At 38.0% G+C, this 23075-nt stretch overlaps 1 protein-coding gene across 2 annotated transcripts in view; it reads right to left on the bottom strand.

The window, feature by feature from the left end:
* Positions 1-18798: 18798 nt before the first annotated feature.
* The window catches only part of LGSN (lengsin, lens protein with glutamine synthetase domain), a 59268-nt gene continuing 54991 nt past the window's right edge, over positions 18799-23075 (bottom strand). For both annotated transcript variants that reach the window (XM_030946422.1, XM_030946423.1), the window contains exons 3-4: positions 21644-21822; positions 18799-19998 (exon numbers count right to left, since the gene is read on the bottom strand). In XM_030946422.1, the coding sequence (XP_030802282.1) occupies positions 18799-19998; positions 21644-21822 (1379 nt within the window). The remainder of the gene's footprint in view (positions 19999-21643; positions 21823-23075) is intronic.

Raw genomic sequence — 23075 nt, 5'->3', positions numbered from 1 at the left:
GCCCTCTCTTTTTATTGGCAAGAGACCACAATTCTACCGCATAGCAGTCGAATATAGGTTTTTTTTATGATCACCAAAAATAGTGTACAGTGTGCAGAACCTACCACGGGAAATGTGAATTGTTCATTCCTCTTTTTCACTGAAGAGATTGGAAAGAATGGAAATCCATCCTAATTTAGAATCTGCTTTTGTCATCCTCAACATTTTGCACTCCATGTGCTGTAACTCCTGCTTTAAAGCCTGTCAAGTTTGTTTCCAGAAGCATCATCCCTGGAGCAAGCAAGAAAACCAAAGTAACCCAGTCAAAAGACAAGGAAGAAAAAACTTCAAATACAGAATGATGGGATTCTGCAGAGGTAACCTGGATTGCTTAATAACTCAGTATTGTTTCTCAGGAGAAATTGTCTCATCTATCCATTTTTCCCTCCGTCTTCTTACCCACTCATAAAGGGTGTAGCTCCCTTGCCTTTACATGCCTACCCTTTCCATCCTTCCCCACTCAGGCATTTGAATGCAGTTTTTCTGTAAAACACAAGCAGTAAACTCAAAGGAGGCGGGTTGGGGGGGGAACCAATAAAAATAGCTACACAGGAATATTCCATTTTCCCAAACATTCTACTGATTATTTTCCCTCAAACATCCAGTTTTTGTTCTGTCTCTAGGTGCTCTCATGGCCTTGTTGAAAGCTTTCTAATTTGGAGCCATGGAAGAGGCCAGCTGACTGCAGGCAGGGCCTCACCTCAATCTGCCTCCTGCAGCCTCAGCCCTCTCTGAGAGAGATGGATTACTTAATTGCAATTTTATTGTGCCAGCGTTTGCCTTTGCAAGTGTAGCAACTTTTGGGAAAGCACTTTTCGAATATAACAGACAAGTACAATTTCAAAATAGAGCAGTTTGAACCATTCTATTTAATTCAGTTAAATGTAATGGCAAATGGTATTTTTAAAAAAAACTCAACTTCTTAAGATGGTATTTTAAAAATCAATGAAAATCTATTTCCCTAGCTCTGGTTGCAACATTAGAGAAGCTGCAGATTTTGGATTCCATATCTGTGGGGCTTTACTCATTTGATCCCAATTCAATCTTATGCTATTCTTCCCTAAGGAAGAGAAGAAAACAGATCAGGGAAGACAAAACAATAACAAACAAAAAAAAAAACCCCAACAAAAACCCCAAACAAACCTGAAACACCAAACCCTACAAAATCTCAGAATATAATTTTTTGTTTCACATTTTTCAAAAATATTTGCTTACTGATGAGGCAATAAGGTCTAAAAATGAGAGACATTAAATTTCAAAATGTCTGTGCGTAGTTTTCAGGTTTTCAGTCATTAAATTACCTCCTTTTGTAGTTATTTTTTCTGGTAATTCAAAAAGTTTTGCCTGATGTAAGATTTGATGCTGCAATTCTCCTATTAATATGAAGAAAGGTAACATACACAAACTGTAACCTCTGAACAAAATATTTAAAAGAAGGAAAATACCGCTTTTTATTTCACTGCCCCAACATGGCATTCAACACATGATATAAAATGAGCTTTCAAACAGAGAAACCTACCCAGGTCTGTGAATGTGTGTGTTTGCATTTCCAGAGCAGTGCAGGGGAGCACCAGCCCTCCAGGCAGAAGCCACAGGTGTGCCATGCCAAGCCTTGCACTGGCACTCGAAGTGCCCTAGCTCTATCTAGTGGATGGAAAGGAGATTCTGCTTGCCGTGCAAAAGCTGCTTAGTGCTTTTGCTGGACATTTGAATGCAACACAAACAACTTGTCTTTCTACTTTTAGTGTAGCTGTGCCATCTATAAATTGATGCACGCAACAGCTAAACTGGCTGTACTATTTTATAATACTTCTTGAATAAAAACTTGGAGGCAGGGTTATAGACAGAAATAATATTTTATTAGGCAACCGATATTATTGGACTAAAGCAAAAGTCACACAAGTTCTTCTCTGGAGTTAAACAAGAAATTTTATGTTATGGAACAAACTAGGTCTTCACCAAAAAAAAGTATTATTTTCCTCTTTTTCCCCCTCTTTTTTCTTGCATTATGAGTTTATGGTTATGAACACTTTGTTTACAAAGGTACTGCTTATCTCCTCTATACACAGTCTTGCATAAAAAGTGTAAAGACTATAGCACCAATATAATAATTAATATTTTTAAACTTCTCTTAAGGCAATTAATTATGACATTTTTGTCTTAATTTTTATATATTATACTTATTTAGACAAAAAGAAAGACAATACAAGATGAAAATGTTTACACATCTATTAGCTAATAACAGTACTCCCCCTTGAAACTTAGCTGTAAATCCAGCCCAGGCTTCCACCTACTCTTTCCTGCAAAACCTTGTGCAAGGAGGAAAATCTGCATGGGGGCTGCCAAGCTGGGTATACAGAGCAGCCCTTGCTGTGGACTCAGCGGATGCCCAAAGGCCTGGCATGAGGTGGGGGAGAAAAACTTTTAAGGGGATCCCCTATAACCACCAGGTAAAAATCACCTTTTTCATTTAATTTGAGGATGGGGTTGAAACGAATTGTGAGGTCCACTCACAAAATCAAAAGGAGCTCAATGAGATTCCGTGGGAGGTCCCCTCTATATGTCACTGAGCAAGTGTGCTCACTCATTTCTTAACAAGGCATTTGCCAGACTGAAGGGTGTGAAAGCTCAATTGCATTTTTTCATTATCATCACACATTACACAAATTTATGTGTATTTAGGGTCTCCCAAATGAACTGATGAGATGTCTGCCATATGAGCTGTTTTTTAAGGCCTACAGGAAATTTATGCTTGTGCTGAATGTAGCTGCCAACTTGCTTACTGGAATGAGAAATGTGTCTTTCTCTTCCAAGGACTCTAGTTTAACTCTCAACAATGTTTGGCTTTTCCTTTTGCTCAGTAAATCCCTCTATAGCTGAAACTTTCTTCACTGCCAGAGCATTGATCTGTTGAAACATTTTAACTAACTTCCTTTAACTTTTGCACAGAAACTCTTTCAATCTAGATGTATCTTTATATATTGCAATTTCAGCAAAGGAACCAGTGTAGTAAAAGTCTCAGAAGCGTAACTGCAATAAAAATTACACAAATCTAAATAAATCAGAACAATGTCAGGAAAGTAAAAGAGAAGTGAAAGGAAATGAAAAATCATTGGCTTAGTTAGATTAGAAAAATATATTTTGTAAGAAGAGACAATCCTAAGTTAAACACACCTTAAGGCAATGTAGCATGTCCATATCCATATAACATATGGACATGTAACATATCCACCTTCACTCCAACCAACTAAAATGAACTGGCAAAAATCTTTCCCCAGTGTAATTGTGTTTACATTCAGTTTACATTCAGAAAACTGTACTGCTAAGTGTTGTGACTTTTTTAGTTGATGCAGTTTGTTTTTTAGATGAACTGACGCAGCTTTATAAAAATAGACAAATTTTATTTCTTGATAATATATGTCATTATTTTGCACAGAAGTGTTTCTAACAAAGATTCTCCTTCTCCTCCCCTGAGGACCTGCAGCTCGTATCAGCATAACACAAAAAGATTCTAGCACAAGCCTACCTGTAAATCAATACTTTTAAAAATGTTTTTCCTAGCATTTTTCAAAGTATAGACACTTTGAAAGGTCTTCTGGTAGAGATAATGATTCCTGTAAAGAAAATTTCACCTTAATGTCCTTAATTAGCTTTAGCAGACCTTCGTTTAGACCAAAGATCTTGAGAGTCCCATGGAAGCACAGATTTTAATTGAGTTAATCTATTTTTAAACAGTAGATGTACATATCATAATTTTCCTAACATGCAATTTTACCTACAACCAGTCTGAATAATTGCTGAAGATCAGAGAGCAAGCAACTGGCAGAGATGAGAAGAGGCAGTCTTGTTTAGTGCTTAGCTGTACAACACTCAAGTCTTATCATTAATTACTGTTTTTGCCTGAAGCTGAGGAAAATGCCAGAGGAAGTCTGGTGAGAGCACAGCACTGTCTTGGGAGGAGGGGATGCTCAGAAAAGAATGTACTACAATTAAGATATTATTATGCTGGGGCTGGAACATTTCTGGGTTTTTTGGTGCAAGATAGAGATCCACCGAAATCATATCAATTCTAAGATATTGTGATATTTTTAATAAATAGCAATATTTATCTTAATGCCTATTAATATTTTACATGCATTCAGATCTTGTTGATTTAGCTTGTTTCCTAAATCAAAAAGTATACACCCATTTACACAGCTGATATTACATATGCAATTAGCTAAATTAAAAGCTGGAATGAAAATAGGAATATTGTCACCATTTTGCAATTCCATGATTTCACAGTCAAAACTCTACCACATGAGGAAAGATTGTACAACTGGACACCTTAACATACTTGGATGAAAATTTTCAAAATTCCTAAGACTTTTTTGTCCCTTGGTGAGATTTTGCAGAAAAACTGAAATGTCTAAATATAAGTATATAACAGTAATTTATTCTACATAGACTGCCACTTAATTGAATTGTAACTGCACCATGAGAACCCTTTAAAAATGAGAAATGAACCCCTCAGATTATTTCTTCTTGATTAGGAAAATAAAATAAGTGTAAAAGCCTCTACAAATCCTGAGTCCTTTTGTTGGCAGCATGAAGTAGCTGTGCACAGCGCACAGATAGTGATTAGGCATTTATCTGATATACTGAAACACTGCTATGTAACTGTTTGCAATGTATCAGCCTCCCAAACAGAGGTTCAAGCTATGATATGTAAAATATTAACAGGCAGATATAGGCTCATTTTATTTGCACATTTTGAAAATAATCACTTGAAAACTCCCAGGGAGGTGAAATGCTTCTGGTCTTTGGATGAAGGATTTTCAACATTTATTTCTTGGACCTTTATATGACTATTCATTATATTCCTAAAGGGATATAATTTCATCCCTACCTTTTAAATTTGTATAAATAGCTACAGAGATTGTAACCCATATATTCCAGCCTGCAAGTGCTATCTCTATTGCACTTTGCCTATTAGGATTCAGTCATTACTGGAGACCATGGGCTTCACTCCCAAATTATTTGTTACTGCAACTTCTCTTCTCACTTGCCTCCAGACACACAACTGCAAATACAGTAAAAAATAACTGCATTTCTTACAACACTCCCTTATATCTCTTACTCTCGCTCTGCTTCCAGTTGTAATTCCTGATTTGTAGACTACTGCTGCAGGCAGTACCGCAACACAAGTAATGAGTCATGCAGAGCAGTACAGAGTGCCCAGGCAAACAGGGGAAATCAGTTACACGCTCACGAGTGCTGCAGCCAGCGAGGCAATATGTAGAATTTAGACAGTGGCAATATTTCTAGGGCACAGCTGAAGATATAAGCCCTTCCTCTTTCTCCTAGTCAGAGCACAGCTGGGGAAGATGGAATTCATGTTTGGAGCCTGGGCCATCCCAAGAGGGCAGTAACAACAAATCAGCAAGAACAGCCTGCCAAAGGGAGACAAGGCAAGTGGTGCCTGTCTAAAATATGCTAAATGAAGGGGATGAGCACATGGTAGGGACTGAATCCCTTGCATTGAACAGGGAACAACTCAGCAGTGAGAAAGGGGAAGAAAGGAAACTCTCTTTTTAAGGCTCAGTATTCTTGTGGAAGTTGATATATTGTATTGGCACACTTCTGAGTTGCAATATATATAGAAAAAGTAGCAAATCTGATTCCACCCGCTCTCTAAGACAGATGGTTATGCTAGCGGAGGCACAGCTGTCAATGTGCCTCAGGCACAGATGTGATCTTCAGGATATGTCTAAACTGCTAATTGCAAGAAATCTTCTGGCTGCCAGGACCTAGGCCACACCCTGTGTTGTCCTTTACTGGGATGAATGCTGATCACAGACTGCTTTGGGTGGGAACAGACATTTAAAGGTCCTCTAGTCCAACCCCCCTCAATGAACAGTGACATCTTTAACTAGATCGGGTTTCTCAGAGCCCTGCCCAACATTGCAGTAATCCGTGGCTCTCTGGGCTTTGTATGGGTTCAGTCCAGCTAGCTCGAACCCAAGCCCACACGGCCTTGCATGGACAGAAAGTAAGAGACGAGAAGCGCTCTTCTCCACGTGGGGACGAGTATCCTGTTTATTGGCTTGGCACAGGACACCCCCAGCAGCAGCAACCACCAAGGCAGCAAAGAGCGTATGGCGCCCTTGCAGTGGAATTTTATACCCCAGGGAAGGGGGCGGGGAAGAGGACAGCGGCCAATGGGATGCCAGTGGGGAGGGGCAAGGGGAGGGGTACCCATGGGACAGACCACCAAGTGTGTATAGAAAGGGGGGTGCATAGGGGAGAGACCATGTAATGAGAAAGGGGGAGTAACAATCTCTCTGACATAACATACCCAGTACAAACTTCCCATCACCCAGTGCAAAACAACAACACAACACAACATGACTTAGAATTTTTCTAGGGACAGGACCTACAGCTTCTCTTGGCAACCTGTTCCAATGTTGCATCACCTTCATTGTAAAAAACTTCTTCCTTATGTTTAATCCAAATTGACCCATCTTCAGTTCTAAGCCATTACCATCAAAATGATGCACGCCAGCTTCCTGTCATCCTGCTTCACCTCAGTTTGTGTGAAGGGATGGAAACCTGGGCATCCACTGCCAGCAAGGATCCAAAACATGCTATACTCTTTTGTCATTCTGGATGGGAATTCTCTTTTCCCATTCTGGATTGGATTCTGTGGTCTGGGACCACAGACTCTTGTCCTGTTAATTCTTGTAAACACAAACATATAAATGAGTCATAGCTTATATTAATATATATTCATATTATCTCTTAACGGGAAAAATGTAATTACTCTACTTAGCAAGCACAAAAATCACTTTCATCACACTTCTGACAACATCACTGTGTCAGTAACACTTTCTTAGACTTCAGATGGTATTTGTTCAGTGCTGGTTTTGAAGACCCCAGGCTTCCCCTCCAGGGTGCAAGAGCATAAAAGATGGATGTATATCCCAAACTCTGTTCTTGATTAGAACTGTCACTTGCAGTAGACTACTCTGACTGTATATCTTCAGGTTGTTGTGTGGAAGAAAACAACTAAGGAGACCACACATGAGGATCACATTAAGGGCTGAACTGTTGAGTTAAACTCTGTCATCACCATGGTGCAAGTACAGAGAAGCTGTACTCATGTTGGTGGATTTAAACCGTTAAAAAATCAGGGGAAGTAAAACAAGGGCAAGACTCCACCCACTAAGGAGTGTTCCCAGTCCTTGGGGTAGTGTTATGCAAAATTAAGGCATTCAAGAGAGGAGTTTGAAAGGAAAGGCTCTGAAGAAATATTACCCTTGCATTATCACAGTATGAGGTCTGATACGCAGAGCTGAGACTGTAGCCTACTGTGTCAGGAATCATGTTTAAAATGTCAGATGAGCTGGAATAAGTCTTCTTAAAGCTAATAATTCCTTTCATTGTTATTCTTTACTCATCAAAACGATGTATTGATTTTGCAAAAGCAGAGTGGGTGGGATTTTTCCACTTCTATCTTTAAAAACGTAAAATCTTACAAGGCAACAGACAAGAGTTCCATCAGGTTAAAAGATCTCAAGGACAAGAATGTTGTGATTATTTGGGGTCTTTGCACTAATATAAGTAAGAATCCATATATCTCGCTGGGGGTGAGATTTGTTTTCTGTAATAATATTACTTTTTTTTTTTCTTTATCACAATGTCAGTTCAAACTGGTTTTAGAATTAAATACACATAGATGGTATATACACTATGACAGGTGAAAAAAACATGGTTTTCTTAAAACAAAATATTTGTGTCAGTCAGAAATAAAAGATATCTCTGCATGCTGTAGAGGAATAGCTATGCAGTAACTCAGAAAAAATCCTGAACAAAGACAAAAAATGTCAGTTATGCACTTAGCTGGAAGAACAGCTCTTAACAGCAGAAATGACACACAAGAGTGATGAAAAGAGGATATTTAAAAACCTTTTATTTTACATAATCTGTAACAGAATAATTAGTTATAATTGTGCTAATTAATAGCACTGATTTTGATTGGTATTAGAGAATATATAAATATTAAAAAGTTCTATTCTTGTATGGGAGAAAAAAAAGCATATTTTAGATGCAGCAATCCAGAGACAGAAGACTAAAAAAATACCTTTTATTTGTCTTCTTTACAAGACCAGGGTCCAGCAAAACAGAAGGAAATTAATGAGAATAAAAATATTCTTGAAGTTCTTTCCTGTCTTAGTAGGTGGAAATTATGTTTTACTATTTTTTTAGGCTTAGTACTATGCTGCTTAACAATCCATTTCTTCATGTTCCCATCTCCACTTGTAACACAGTTGTAGGAAAAAATATTTTTATGGTTCTTTCCACACAGTCTCACTTTAATAATTTGGTCTTGCTAAATAAAAGGTATCAACAGTACTTTAAGTTTTGCAGTCAACAAGAAACACTGCAGAATTAAACCCAAGACTAGGGGGTTTTTTTGCTATTACTCAAGAACTTTTAAAATAAAAACCTCTTCCATGTTCATGACTCTTGGAAGTATACTTGTAGCCACCAGAAATCTAAGCTGGATATAAGTGTGAATTCCATCAAATATGTGAGTCGGCTCCCTCAGACACTGAAATCTGGTCAGTAAAACCAGCAAATTACCCAACTGTATTTCCATTAGATCTCTCACCTAAGAAACAAATTTCATTGAATCTTTTGGGAGACGTTTTGTTGCTTCAGGAAGCATGTCCTGTGTTCTGAAATTTGCTGGATTGACATGGTGGCAGTTTGCACAGAACTACTGGGATAGTCATCTAGATCGAAAAAAATTAAGGCGGTGCCAATATTTGACTTTCTACTTGAATATGTGCTGTTTGGACTTTCAATTTAAATTTGAATATCTACATATTTCTTGCCCTTTAAAAAAGATGTGATGCGACAGAAACAAGCTATATGGACTTCCATTTATTTTGCTCTGAGTTTATGGGCATTTATACTATTTATGGCTCTGTAAGAAAAATCTGCCTAACCCCACTTTTAAAACAAATTATGTTTATGATGTGTGGGGAAACTGCACTGTGCTGGATCCAGTGCTGGATCCAAGAGAGGCTGAGCAGACACACCCAGTAGGCACACAGACGCAGAACACACATGTACACCTCTTACAGACTCCTGGAACAGTCCTGACAGGGGCCCAGGTGGAGTGTCCCTTCCTCTGAGCCCTTAATTTGTGTTCCCACATGCCACAGGGCTCTCTGCTTCTCTGCAGTGGGGAAGATCAGCTCGTGATGAGCTGATGGATCCTGGATAGTCCTTGAAGGACACAGAGCAACGTGTTATTTGGATTCCCCTCCATGTACCATTACTTCTCTGTGTTTCTGTGTATACTGAAGAGCTTTTGAGACGTAACATACAGATGCTGGCGCTCACACAAACAGATTTAGTGTCTAGTCTTTGACCAGCAGGAAGTGCCACACTGAGGATGTGTGGAAAGACAGAAAATATTAGAAGAAGTTGCCTTTGGGATCATCCTTGACATAGCAAATATTTCAATATCTCTTTCACTGTAATTTCCTTAAGATCAAGATTTTATGAAGCAACAGGTTTCCAGCTCACACAGCGCACCCAGAGAGGTACATTCTCTGCTGTCAGAGAGCAATGATTGGCACCTGTCTTTTTCCAAGGTTTGTGGTTACAAATAGCAGGTAAAATGCAAGGAAGACACTGTGTGATTAATCAACTGGTTTCAACAAGACAAAACAGATTTTGTTTTGCAAGCTGTCATTTGTGAAGGTGCATAATGCAGTACATAAATGGAGAATGCATCTCACACAAGCAGCATGAGCTGCATGGCTGGTTCTGACAGGATCAGTGGAAATATCTGTCCCTCTGCTATCAGGATGTAGTAACACCCATTTCTGTTCATCAAAGCAGCAAGGTGGGTAGTGCAGACTTTTCAACCATGTATTTTACTCTGAGCAAGTAACCCAGACCCACAAATGTGACCCACTGATACTCTGTGGCATCTCAAGAATTAATGAAAATTATACCAGATGACATTGGCATTTCCCTTGTCATTCCACATAGCTCCTTCTGAAATCAGCACTAAACATTTGGTTTTAATGGTACAACAAGCAAAATGACAGCACGGACATATTGCTGCCATCCAAAATTTTTGCTATGGCAAAGGCTACCCAGGGGCTCTGAGAAATGGCCTGTACAGTTTCTAGAATTTAGAAATATATTAATCCATTTTATGCCTTCAAAAGAAAGCAATAAACTATGTATAGGATACTAAAAGTGACTTTGGCTGAGCCCTGATCAAAATGATAGGTTACATTTTGGTGTCTATAGTCAAGCACAGAGGCAAGGGGATGACAGCAGCATTTAAACTGCAACACCCATGGGACAGAGCAATGATCTTCAGGCTTCTCAGATGCAGCAGTACTGAGCTGAAGCAGCAGCTGAGCAGATGGAAAGCTGCTATCTGCTGGATGCCATTGTAGTAGCAGTCCTTTTTGGCTCTTTGATGAGTTAAGGGAAATCACACATCAGTCTTGTAGCATGCAGTGACTGTTCCAGAGCTCAGAGTGCTTGGAACCATACCCTCTTTGAAATGTCAGATTAACTCATCACTTAAATGTACAGCAACTCCAGAGAAGTCAACAACTAACTGAGTAACCACTGGTGTCTATGTAGCTTCTTTAACTAATATTTCATGTCTCAGTGCAATGACATTATTTGATGCTGTTGGTCATGCATACTTCAAGGTCAAAAACACGCTCTGAGTGGGGAAGCTCCATCAACATACTAACTGTGATACATTAGTAGTTTACAAAGCAGCTTTGTTAGCTATCTCCAAAATAACTTTCACTTGGGAACTGCCTCTAGAGGCATCCTTCACAACCACTTCTTTGTTGATGGGTCATGTGCCAAGTATATATTGGATGAAGGATGAAGCCTTTTGCCTGAAGCAGCCATATGATCTCTGTTTTCTTCAGCTTTTCCACAATCAGCATCAGCTTTTTTTTCTCATTCTTCTGGTTTAATTAATGCCTGTATATCTGCATGAATGTTCCCTTTTCCCTTTCAACCCTCAGTATACCAAAATTAGAGTGTAAACAATTCTGTATGCATATATCCTTGAGAGCACTGCCCTAAGTTTTCAGGGAAAATATTAATCACAAAAAAGGTGGCTGATCTGAAGCTATCCATCAAAACAAAATTAAAGTTTTAAAGTGATGTTTTGCAGAGATTCCTGTGAATATTGTTTTCCCAGTGTCTAGTGAAGTATCCCCAAAGGAGAACTGAAATTTACTGTCAACTATTTATTTCATAAATGCACATGCTGTTAAGGCAACCAATGGAGCCCTGGGATTAGTTCATCCTCACTGTCGAGCAAGGTCAGCAGGTCAGCAGTGGTGGAGAAATGTGCAGAATAGGCCTGTGCTAAAGAGGCCACCTCACTGCCTTCTGATGTTTAAAATTCTTTTCCTACTATGTCCCTGTCTGTTGCAAAGCTACCACATTTCTAAGCAGAATTGTGAGCATCCCAAAGGAAGCACAAATTTGATGCAGTAGTTGGTGGCCACACTCCATGTGCATCCTCAAAGTCAAACTGATTTACCATTTTCCTTAACTCTACCTGTCAGTGACAGATACCCCCATATCACTACAGCAGTAATAATAATAGCCCAAATAAAGCAAGGTGCTTGCTGGGCCTTGCTGTAACTTAGTGATTTATTGTATATTACATGGGAGCTTAAAGGTGAACCTTATAGTGAATCTCCATGATTTAGCACATATTCCAGAGACGCTTAGCATGTAATTCTGTTGTAAATTTATATTGATTTGCTGTACAATATACAGAACATTATGGTGTAGCTTCATTGGGAGGTTCTTCTTGCTCACTTCCAGTACCATGCACTGTGACTGTAGCTCCAGTGTGAAATGCTCTGATTTACAGGGGGCACAGACGATTTCACTGTGCAACTCTGCTGTGACCTTCTAATGATGTCCTCACTGAGTCCTGCTGGAGGATAGGCAGAACTTCAACAACCACTGATGCTATCATGTGCTAAAGTATCTGCAGCCAATGAAATATTTAAATATTAAAAAAAGCTTTCAGAACAGAGAATCTGGATTAAAGCATATTTGCTTCTAATCCAGACACTAATAAGGTGTCACAAAACATGACTTGTTCACCTTTTCCACAAAAATCCTGATATCACCAACACTACGCATCAATTACTCCCATTTCCAAAAACTCCAAAATTTTTAGCTTGCACAGTGTTTTCACCTAGGTTTGTCTTAGGCCAGGGTCACAAATTTTCCAGCAGCAGTTTGTGGCAGGTTGACTGCAGTCAGCAACTAAGCACCCCCACAGCTGCTCACTCGCCCACCCTCCCATCAGGATGGTGGAGAGAAATGGAAGAGCAAACACAAGAAGGACTTGTGAGTAAAGACAATTTAACATATGAAGGAATAAGGAGAAAAAACCCAAGTGACACAAAGACAATCACTCACCACCTCCCACAAACAGATCAGTGTGCAGCCAGTCTCCAAGCCCTGGTCGCTTTGAAAAAACTTCTCCTGGATTTATTGCTGAGCATGTTATATTGTATATAAGTGATATCACCCTTGTCAGTTTGGGTCAGCTGTTGCAGCTCTGTCCCCTCCCAGTTTCTTCTTCACCCCAGCCTATTTGCAGGTGATGCAGAGTGAGAAACAGAGAAAACTTTGTGGCTGTGTAAGCCCTGCTTAGCAGTAGCTAAAACACTGATGTGTTACCAACACTTTTACTCACAAATCCTTTGTTGTGGGCTTCTTTGAAGGAAACACAGCACCTTTGTTGTGGGCTTCTTTGAAGGAAATCTACTCCATCCCAACCAGACCCAGTCCACTGTTGTAAAATATCTAAGAAATCAGATTTCAGTAGCATTGTCCTCAGCCCTAATTTTGAGAATTAAACAATACAGTATATAAAATAATGTAATTTATTTTTTTGCCCTGTAGCAATTTCTATCTGTTTCAATAAACAACCAGAGGTGCATGGGAGCTAAGCTCCTAACTGAGATGTGCCAATAAAGTGCCTAAAATTTTTGGGGGTAAGTTTGAGCACAATAGCTTTGAATTCAATTTAGTATTCTACATAAAGTTCATATAGAGTGTGTATGGAAGAGAAACAAAACAGTGTCAGTAGTAGCTGCAATTTTGTAAATGGTGGCAGTAAATCAAGAAACCCAAAGTGAAACAACAACAAGAAGAGTAAAAAATCAAGGACATAACATTACCAGGATGGAACATCATAGTCAGTGTGAGATGGTAGAAGGCTCTATTTGTGGATGTTGTTATGATGAGAGCTTAGTGTCAGCAAAGAAATCAAAAAGCACTCAGAAATTACAGATTAAATTGAACAATTGTTATTAAATACCTTCAATGAAAAAAAATTGCTCTGTATTTGCAAACTCATCCAAGTGATTTCTCATTTTCAACCAGTCATTCTTCATCCAAGAGCTGGTCTTTTTTTCTCAGGTGATGAATTAGAGTTTACACAAAGCACTCTCACCTGCTCAGTCCTCTTCACATCTTTCTCCTGTTGCTCAACACTAACACTTTTAGTGGAGTTGCTTGCAAATAGTTCCTCTCCTCTTTATTCCTTTACTGCCATGCCCTGGGACTGCATTGGTGTCTTTTCCACAGACAGCATATTCAAATGTGTTAAAACAGCAGAGTTTCAGAGCAGCTAAATTAATGCTCTGCAACAACACTGCAGTATCCATTTTTATTTTGAAAATAAATTTGAAGAATTTTGGACATAATTGAGCTCTTTAGTTAAATAGAACCAAACAAACGAAACCAAAAGGTCACGAAGGTGTTGCAAAGAAAGTGTTGGAGGAAAAGGATTGCTAAGACTTAAATACTACAACTTTGTGAAGAAATTCAATATTGAAAAATGTGAGTTGTGGTAGCAGACTTGCGGAGCAAAGCCATATGGATATATGTGGTCAGAACCACTTAAAAATGGCTATCCCACATACTGAAAGATATCTAGAATGTGTATCTAAATTTCAGCAATTCAAACTCTGGGTAAAGTTATGTTTCTGCTCAGAAATAGAAAGGTGGTTGGAATGGGTATTTCTAGGGTGTGTTTATTCACTATGCATTTATGATTTTCTTCCTGCAGATGGGGAAAAAAATGACACAACAGTATAGGTAAAATGGAAGTCCCTATAAGCAAGCAGACCTCCCAAAGTATTTAAGATGGAAACATGAAATAAATTCCACTAATGGCTTACATTATATTACAAAATTGGATTATTGCCATTAAATGGTTCGTACTTTCATTGCAATGCTATTAAGGATGATACACCTAAAGATCACACAATTCACACATGAATATAGATACAAGCTTTTCACTGGACTATGTTATTATCAAGAATGAAAACAATATTTTGGATCTGTGGTGCTTTACTGAAAAGGCCATGCAAATTCAACAGATAATTAAGCTTAGCTAAACCAATGTAAAAGATATGCATTAGCTTTCAGCTGCCACACTATTTAAAAAAAATATTGTAGGTACATATATAAAACATATAGGTGTATTTTAATGGGTGTTTTTCAGCACAGCATGACAGCTTGAGAGCCCAGAGGAACACTGCACAGTGCACTGCTGCCCTCTGGCTGGAGCCTGAAAGAATAAAATTTGAATATATACTTGGGTACATGACATCATCACCTTGTCTTGCTGGAGACATGTTAGCTAACAAATTCAATTCTCTTTTCATACCTCATGAAACCTGAAGCCTGGTTAGAAGTATGGCATTTCCATATAGAAAATAAGCTACTGTATGAAGGTGTTTGTAGCTTTTGTATTATTTTTTGGATCCTGTATCACAAAAGAGATCAAGTCATGACATGTGTCAGGGGTATGAGCTACCTCCATTTCTCATTGCATACATTCAGCATAAAATTTTCCTGAGCAATGATATTATAGTTTTTCAGTACATTTTCACTGTGTCCCTAGTGTTCCACTACATTATATGTCTAAGTGTAGCTGTACACCAGTTTTTCTGACTGCTTTGCTACTCTGTATCTTCTGGTATGTTTTCCTCCATACACTCACCATGGATAGATTTCTCTCATTAAAAATAATGTGAAAAAGTAAATTATAAAAAATAAAAGTAATGATAAAATTATTATTATTTGATTAAAAATATGATTTTAAAAATAATTTTTTATCTCCTAAAATAGATAGTGTAGCAGTCTGTTCAATGATCTCACAGCAACATGGGACCCAGCAAACAATGAAAATGAGCCATCCTATTATAGCTGTAAACACTGTGAAGGTACTATGCATCAGGATATACTATCTTAGTGCATCATAAATTACACTGTGGAGCCCCTTTTCATAACACTGCCACTTTCCATGGACATCTACCTGCATCCAGTTTCACTCTCTTTAATGAACTGATGTATTCCAGACCGTCTAATCTAAATTTTCCTTGATAAAAACCTGCTGCTATGTTCTAACTGCAACAGATAGGAAGAAGAGATAATATTCTGCTCCTTAGCTATGTCCTCTACATGCCTGAAAACCATTAGTAAAACCTATACTCTGTCTCCACTTTCTGAGCTACACAATTCAGTTATTCCTAGTAAATATGTCCTACCTAGATGTATCCACTTTGGTCCCTGGATTTTCTCCAATAAATCTGCATGTCTTTGAAGTGTGTCACCCTATTATCAAATCCTGAGAAGAATTTAATTGAGCAAAATGATCAGGTTTTTGTTCTTGCAAGCTATACGCTTGTTAATATTTCCTGATCTGCCTGTTCTATGCAATGCTGAGCTGGTGAAATGAGCACAGCCCAGATTCCTCTCTGAACAAGCACAAAGTTAGGCTCCTCACATCCTTGTCTCAGTGTAGTATCCTGCATTTACTCTTATTCAAGTACCTATTTCTTCCTTGAGCGCCCACCCTGGAAGTGTTCAAGTCCAGGCTGAGTGGGGCTCCAAGAAAACCTGTTCTAGCGGAAAGTGTCCCTGCCCATGGCAAGGGGCTTGGAATTAGATGACTATTAAGATTCCTTTTAACTCAAATCATTCTACGGTTCTATGATTTTATGTCCCTGAAAAATCCTCAGGAGCATGTGCAAAATTACAGATGCTGGTTTTTTTTTATTTATAACACTACATATATTTATATTATCTAACTAATAATGCTCTAGACATTGACCTCAGACTTGTAGAAGAGTGAAGAGTACTTTCAGGCAACACTTGATAATAATTAATTTCAGCTGAGCAGAGGGAAGTAATTAACTTTATCTTGTTGTGTTTCTAAGGAATATGCATGAAAACTTAGTTGGGGATACATGAAAATTTAAAATTCATTTGAAATAAGTTGAAATAAATGTTTTTGTGCTTTTGGACAGAGTTGGAGTTACTCTATTTTGATTATATAGAATATATTTAGGAAAAGGTATTGAACAATATTGACCAAAATTTGAGACCCACTAGCTTCAGACTCCATCTGTAAACTTTCTAGTTTAGAAAAAAAAATAGCATTCATTTGCCAGCAACATGAAATGTTTCCATTTAATCATATATCAATGCCTTGTCAGAGTATGAGTCATCAAGGAATATGAGTCACTACTTAGAAAATACCTGTAGGTTTATTTTACTGGTTTACCTTATCTCGTTATAACTGATTATAACTTGTAGAACATCGGTTCTAGACACCTGAGGTTTTTTGGTTTATAAATAATGGCTTTCTGTCAATCTAGCATACAGCAAGAGGTTTAGTTGTGATGTTATTTTTTCAATGTTGTGATAAGAAAAGATATGGATAATATATGTAGTATATATAATAAACTTCATGTTTATTAAATTCAGTTATAGAAGTCCATTATATATATTTTTTAAGTGAAGGTATACAGTGGCATATAAATTATAAATCCAAGACAAATGAGAAAATGTCTTATAAACCCACACCAACAAATAACTATTAATCTGTGTGACTGCTGGGGCTAAATATTAAGTGTGGTAAGTAAGCTCTCTGAGCAAGTAAATGATTTTTATGTGTGTCTTCTGCCAAGAGCTTGTGAAAGTGGTAAGTAACCAGAAAGAGAAAAGAGAAGACAGATTTCCAGAACCCCCGAAGAAGTGCTTGGGCAGCAGAAGAGAAGATTTTTTTTCAGAATGGGAAGTTCTCCTTAAATGCAAGGCTATGCAAATATATGCCCAATGCAAATTAGCCTCTAGCAAAGAAAAATAGTCCCCTATATGCCTGAAAATTGGGCATTCAAAAATGTATCATGAGAGTAAGAGGGAGAATCAAATCCACACACCAATCACAGACATGGGAATTCATCATGTTTCTGTAGATTATTTATTTCTTCTTGCTACCTGAGTATAAAACGAGTTCTTTGGAATCACACAAAAGCTTTAGCATACCGAGTGCTACATTTCAAGTACAATACTTTGTAGAGGAAGAATGGAAGATCCATCAGTAGGCAAGTAGCACATTCCTGTTCACACCTTCCCAGTTCTGCAAGTTGACAGAGGCATTGACTGAATCTTGTTTTTACTCCACTGATGACCAAACTTTCACTGACAAATTCCTACACATAGATCAAAATGTTGTGACAAGATAAAGACCAAAAATCACTGTTAATGCAGAGGTGGTGTAAGAAACAAAGATTATCTTTAATAATAAAGGATGACAGCAGTAACAAGAACAAAGAGCAAATCTAAACCCCACCTCCTGCTATTCCTAAAAATTACTTTTCTTTATACCAGCTGCCATTTCTAATTTTAGAATTGGGTCTTTTGTCCCTCTATTTTAACCATGACTTTTCAGTCTCTGAATTTGCATCTTCAATGTTTCTTTCTTGTTTAAACTTACTCTTACTCCTCAGTTGTTTTCTGCTTGCTTGATAAAATCAAGTTTCCTAAAAAAGTACAATTTAAGCTCTAAATTCTCTGGCTTTTTTGACTTTATTTTTTCCTCATTTGCCATTTAAATCTGAATTAACCCATTAACCATCAAAACAGATATAAAACCAACTCATTTTTTATTGCACAGTGGCCTGACACTGCTGACTTTCTATTAACTGTTCCCTCTTCAAGTTGCCATTTGATTTCTTTTAATATTTTTATTAACTATAATTCTTGAAAACTCCATTCAGCAGCAGAATTCATGATGTATAGATTACTATATAATCCAATCTGTCTTTTTTATTTATATCCATTAAGATACTGATTCCTGCCTCTCAGGTACTACAGTCCTTTGCCCCTCTCTCTACAATGTTCATTGTTCTAGCTTATGTTTTAAATCAAACTCATATTCTTTTGGTTTAGCAACCCATCAGTTACTGAATAGGCTGGAACAAATCCCATAACCATGCTGAACACAAAATTCCCCACCTTCCCCAGTTCTAAACCCCGCTCCTCATCACCCCCATTTTTCTGCACGTTATATGGTCCTGTTACAGTTGAATAGTTGCTCTTCTCCATTTCACCTCCTCTTTTCTTCTTTTCACCAGCTGGTCTGCCAAAAAAAAACTCCATCTGTTTCTTAAAAGCTTGTTAATGTAATTTCATTAATATATCAGCTTTGTGCTGCATGATTGTATATGGACAATTAAGTGTAATTACCATGTACTGTACAAAGGAGGGGGGGGGGGGGAATCCCAAAGCATTAAAACTTTTTAAAATATATTTAAAACTAATTTCAAGAATCTGAGCCATTTGCTGTACGCATTTACACAGCACCACTACAGAAGAGTGCTCCTTCTAAATAAAATATCCCAGGCATTTATTCCTTTCACTATCCATTTCTTCAGTTTCTAACTCATAATGTTTCATGGCAACAAAGTATCGGATAAAAGTTTCGCCTAATGCTTCCTTAATGCATGAATCTTTCTCGAGCGCAACCAGGGCATCTTCTAGTTTCAGAGGGATAGAGGCGTGTTTCAGATCAGCAGTGTGATTTTCCTCCTCAAGCATATCATCATACCTGAGTCCTCTCTTTACTCCATCTAGACCTGCAGCAATAGTAGCAGCAAGGACCAGGTACGGGTTTGCTGCAGCAGAACTTAATTTATTCTCTATGTAAGTGCCTTTTCCACCATGGCATTTGACATTAAAGGCGCAGCTGTTATCATTGTATGCCCACTTTGCATTTACAGTCTCTTTTGACTCTTTACTGTATTTAGAATAAGACTTGCGGCAGCTGGTGGTAGGAGCCATCAGGCAGCTGATAGCTGCTGTGTGTGCCAACAGACCTGACAGCCAGTTTTTTCCAAGCTCTGAGAGCTCCTCAACTCCATAACCAGCAGAAAACAAATTCTTCTGGCCATTCAGATCCCACAGGCTGTGTGATAGAGCCCCTGAATTGTAGAATCCTGATTCTGAGAAAAAGCTAGCCACGTAGTTATACTTCTTAGCCACCTCTTTAAGGCCTGTTCTAAATGTGAAGGCACTGTCAGCTGCATCTAGGCCAAACGCTGGATGAAAAGTGATCTCCATTTGCCCAGGCCCACTGGAAGAAGAAAAGCTTTCAATGTTGGCACCAGCATAATACATTCCTTCAATGAGTTCCTGAATGAAAGTCTGGTCATGGTTATTTAGTATTGTGGCTGCAGGAAAGGATATTGTCTTTGAATTTACAACCTCAGTAATGCCATAAATACAAAATTCATAAGTGAATGCAGAGTGCAAAGAAAAACCATTGTCCTGAAGCTGGCTCAGCTGTTTCTTGGCAATGTGCCTTGGGGACGTCATTAGTGGGGTGCCCAGCACGGTGAAGGAATCACATATCACTCTTGCAGTCTGCTCAGTCCAGGGTAGTATTCGAAATGTTGATAAATCAGGGTTCAGAATTATGTCACAATTGAAATTGGTTGCATTTATGTACTCTAATTCATTATCTTTAGGATTCAGCGTCAGTTCCAGGTAACTTCTGGGCATGGCAATACCATGAATTGCTTTCTCCTAAACACAGAGCAGAATGACATATTACCAAACCAGAAAACAGCTCAACAGTATTTTTATGCATGTAAAAGACATAAAATTCAGATTCTCAGGTAGAAAAATGATATTTTCATAAAAGAACACTAAAATGCAGTGATCACTGATGTGAAGGGTAAGAGCCAGTTGCTGTGTCTTTATAAAGCAGAACAACTTTCTGCAAGATTGTTACGAAAACTGTGCCATCAATGATAATTTTTACAATTTCCATAAAGGACAAAAAATTGTTCAACACTTTTCTTGCATAGTGTTTATATAATTATGGGTATCACCAGTTAGATGCACACTTTGCAAGTCAGACTTTTATCTGTAGTTAGTCTATTTAGCTACCATTTTTTTAAGTAGACCCAAGTGACCACACAAGACTCATATCAATTCATTTCAGGCTGTAACTTCTCTTTAAATACTGTTTTTCAGATGCGACGTTTAACAGAAAAATCTCACTTTCTGGACTTAAAAAGTTTGGGACAAAATGCAGGGAACCACTTACAGGTGAGAAAAATTCATAATTATACTTTCTTCTCCATTTGAACAGAAAGTTTCAACTGATGAAAATTAAATGCAGGCAAGACCCCAAGGAAGGATCATCTTCCTTTGATCAAGCACCTTTACGACTTCCCTTACGATCAAACATTTTTCTGATGAAAGCTGCAATTAGGCCAAGTTCTAACCAAGTGAAATTTGGCTCATATTTATATCTTACCTTTATTCTTCTAAGGGAAAAAATTGCCATTTGTGTAAGCACAGGAGACAAAACAAACACAGAAAGGAGAAATCTCAGAGCTGAAAATAGCCGATTTTACATTTTCATATGGAAACTGCATATGGTGGCTTCTCTTAGAATGAATGAATGAATGAATGAATGAATGAATGAATGAATGAATGAATGAATGAATGAATGAATGAATGAATGAATGAATGAAGGAATGAAGTCTTCTTTTAAGCAGGTGGCAGATTACAGTATCAATGTGTGACACCCATAACCAAAACTGCACACTCTGGTGAACCCTGCTCCAAGATGTCTAAGCTGTCCCTTTGGCACTGAAAAAGGTGTCAAAGGTGACTACTCCATAGTAGTACCTCTCCCCCCTTGAACACTGCTACCTAATTTATCCTGCTTCCTAATTGGATTTTTATTTCCTGAATCATTACTATGGTAGATATTGCTGTTAAATCATTGTGCGACTCAATTACATTTTCCTATCTTATTGATAATTATGACAATTTTCATAGCTAAAATTATTGTATTTTCAGTAATTTTATTTCTTTCAGTGTTTACTCCTTTCTTTTTTTCAATTTAGAAATGTTCGGCAAACTAAAATTTTTATAATGTGTTGAATCTGAAAAAGTATTTCTGAGGGAAGAGATAATTAGAACTTCAAAGAACTGAAATTATTAGCCTTATCTAATTAGATTACTATTTGGAGGAAAGGAGGAATAAATTATTGCAGTGATGAAAGGAGTCTAGACCCTTTGGGAACATGAGCAAGGGGATGGAACAGATAATTTGTTCTAAATTGGAGTTGCTGCCTGCAGTATGAAAAAATATATAATTTAAGGATGGGGGCATGAGAACGCATAAAGATACAAGTAGAAACCAAAAACTTACTTGAAAAAACCGAGAAGGAACATTCTTTGATCTTGACACACCATGGAGGTCTATTGATTCAAATCTGACAAACTGCACGTTGTCCCTGGCCATCTGCTGCTTAATAAATTCAATATGAGAGAACAGGTAAAGGAGAGTTGGGTTTCCGAGGCCGTTTACATCAGGGTCTCTCTTGAATGCTAGAAGTGAAGAGGAGTGTTCATGTCAAACAAAATAATGAATGCTGGAATAAGGCTCTCCTAAAAAGTGCAATAGTAGGAAATTGTGGCATGGGGTGTAAAAACAGAAATGACAAAAATATATGGATCATGAAAGAGTTTTGCAAATAAACACAAATATTTTTCCCTGACATCCTGTAAAAAATTCCTTATTTTTTGGAATGCTCTGTAATTTAAACTCTTTTTCAAGTTAAGAAGGGAACACATGGTAAAACCAGGAATTTATGAGGTTTGTTGAGGGTTTTTAGGAGCAAAATCAGTAACTGGATACCTATTTCCCACTGAAAACTGACAGAACACAGGTGCTGTTTCTTCAATGACTTCGTAAAGTGTGTTGATACGGAAATATAATAAAAAGGCACTTGTCTTCTACTAAACCTTTCTCAAGGCCTCTTGAGGAGGATTACTTTCTTCTCCAGCACAGGCAGTGGCTTTTAAGGGAAGTTTAGGCATTTATACATTTGCTGTTATGGAGTCATCAACTGTATTGCAGAAGCTGTAGGGCACTATAAACTTCTTGACATGAAGGCAATTACACCTGAGTATAACTTCTATAACAGAGCAGAGGGATGGGCACAGAAGCTACCTTTCTCCAACCTCAATCTCTCAGCCTGCTTTTCTTTGAAGTATCTGTGCATTGTTTTTATTCAAGTTAAACTACATAAGGCATTAACTTCCACTTGATACAATAAACTAAAACAACCAAGAGTAAAATTTTATATTAACAGGCAAAAAATTGGGAAAAATACATTTCTTTTCACATTTCTGGGAGAAAAGTGTTCCATTCTGAGGATGTGCGCAGATGAATTTTTGCAGAAGTTTCAAATCCACAGTGAAAGATCACCAACAGCAAGCATTCACCACCACCAACCTTCAAGTGGAAGTTTAAAGCTTCATGCCGATGTACTCTTGAGGTTGGTGGGTCCACCCTAATCTCTCCAGTAGCAAAGTACCCAAACTAGAGCAGATCTCCTCTAGCAGGAGCCAGCAGGCACAAACACAGCTTTTTGATCTCTCCTTTGGGGCAAGTAGGACTGGCAGTTGCAAGGCTTTAAGAAGGCTCACCAACTGGCCCAGCACAAGGCTGTCAGATAATTCCCTGAGAAGGCCACAAATTCATCGGTAGTCACAGATTTCTCAGAATCTTTGAGTATTACTGGAGCATCCTCCAGCTTCGACGGCAAGAAGGATAGTTTAGGTCAGTCAAGTAAGAA

This window comes from Camarhynchus parvulus, chromosome 3 (assembly GCF_901933205.1).
Source record: "Camarhynchus parvulus chromosome 3, STF_HiC, whole genome shotgun sequence".
Classification (NCBI taxonomy): domain Eukaryota; kingdom Metazoa; phylum Chordata; class Aves; order Passeriformes; family Thraupidae; genus Camarhynchus; species Camarhynchus parvulus.
This window is presented reverse-complemented; position numbering and strand designations above follow the sequence as displayed.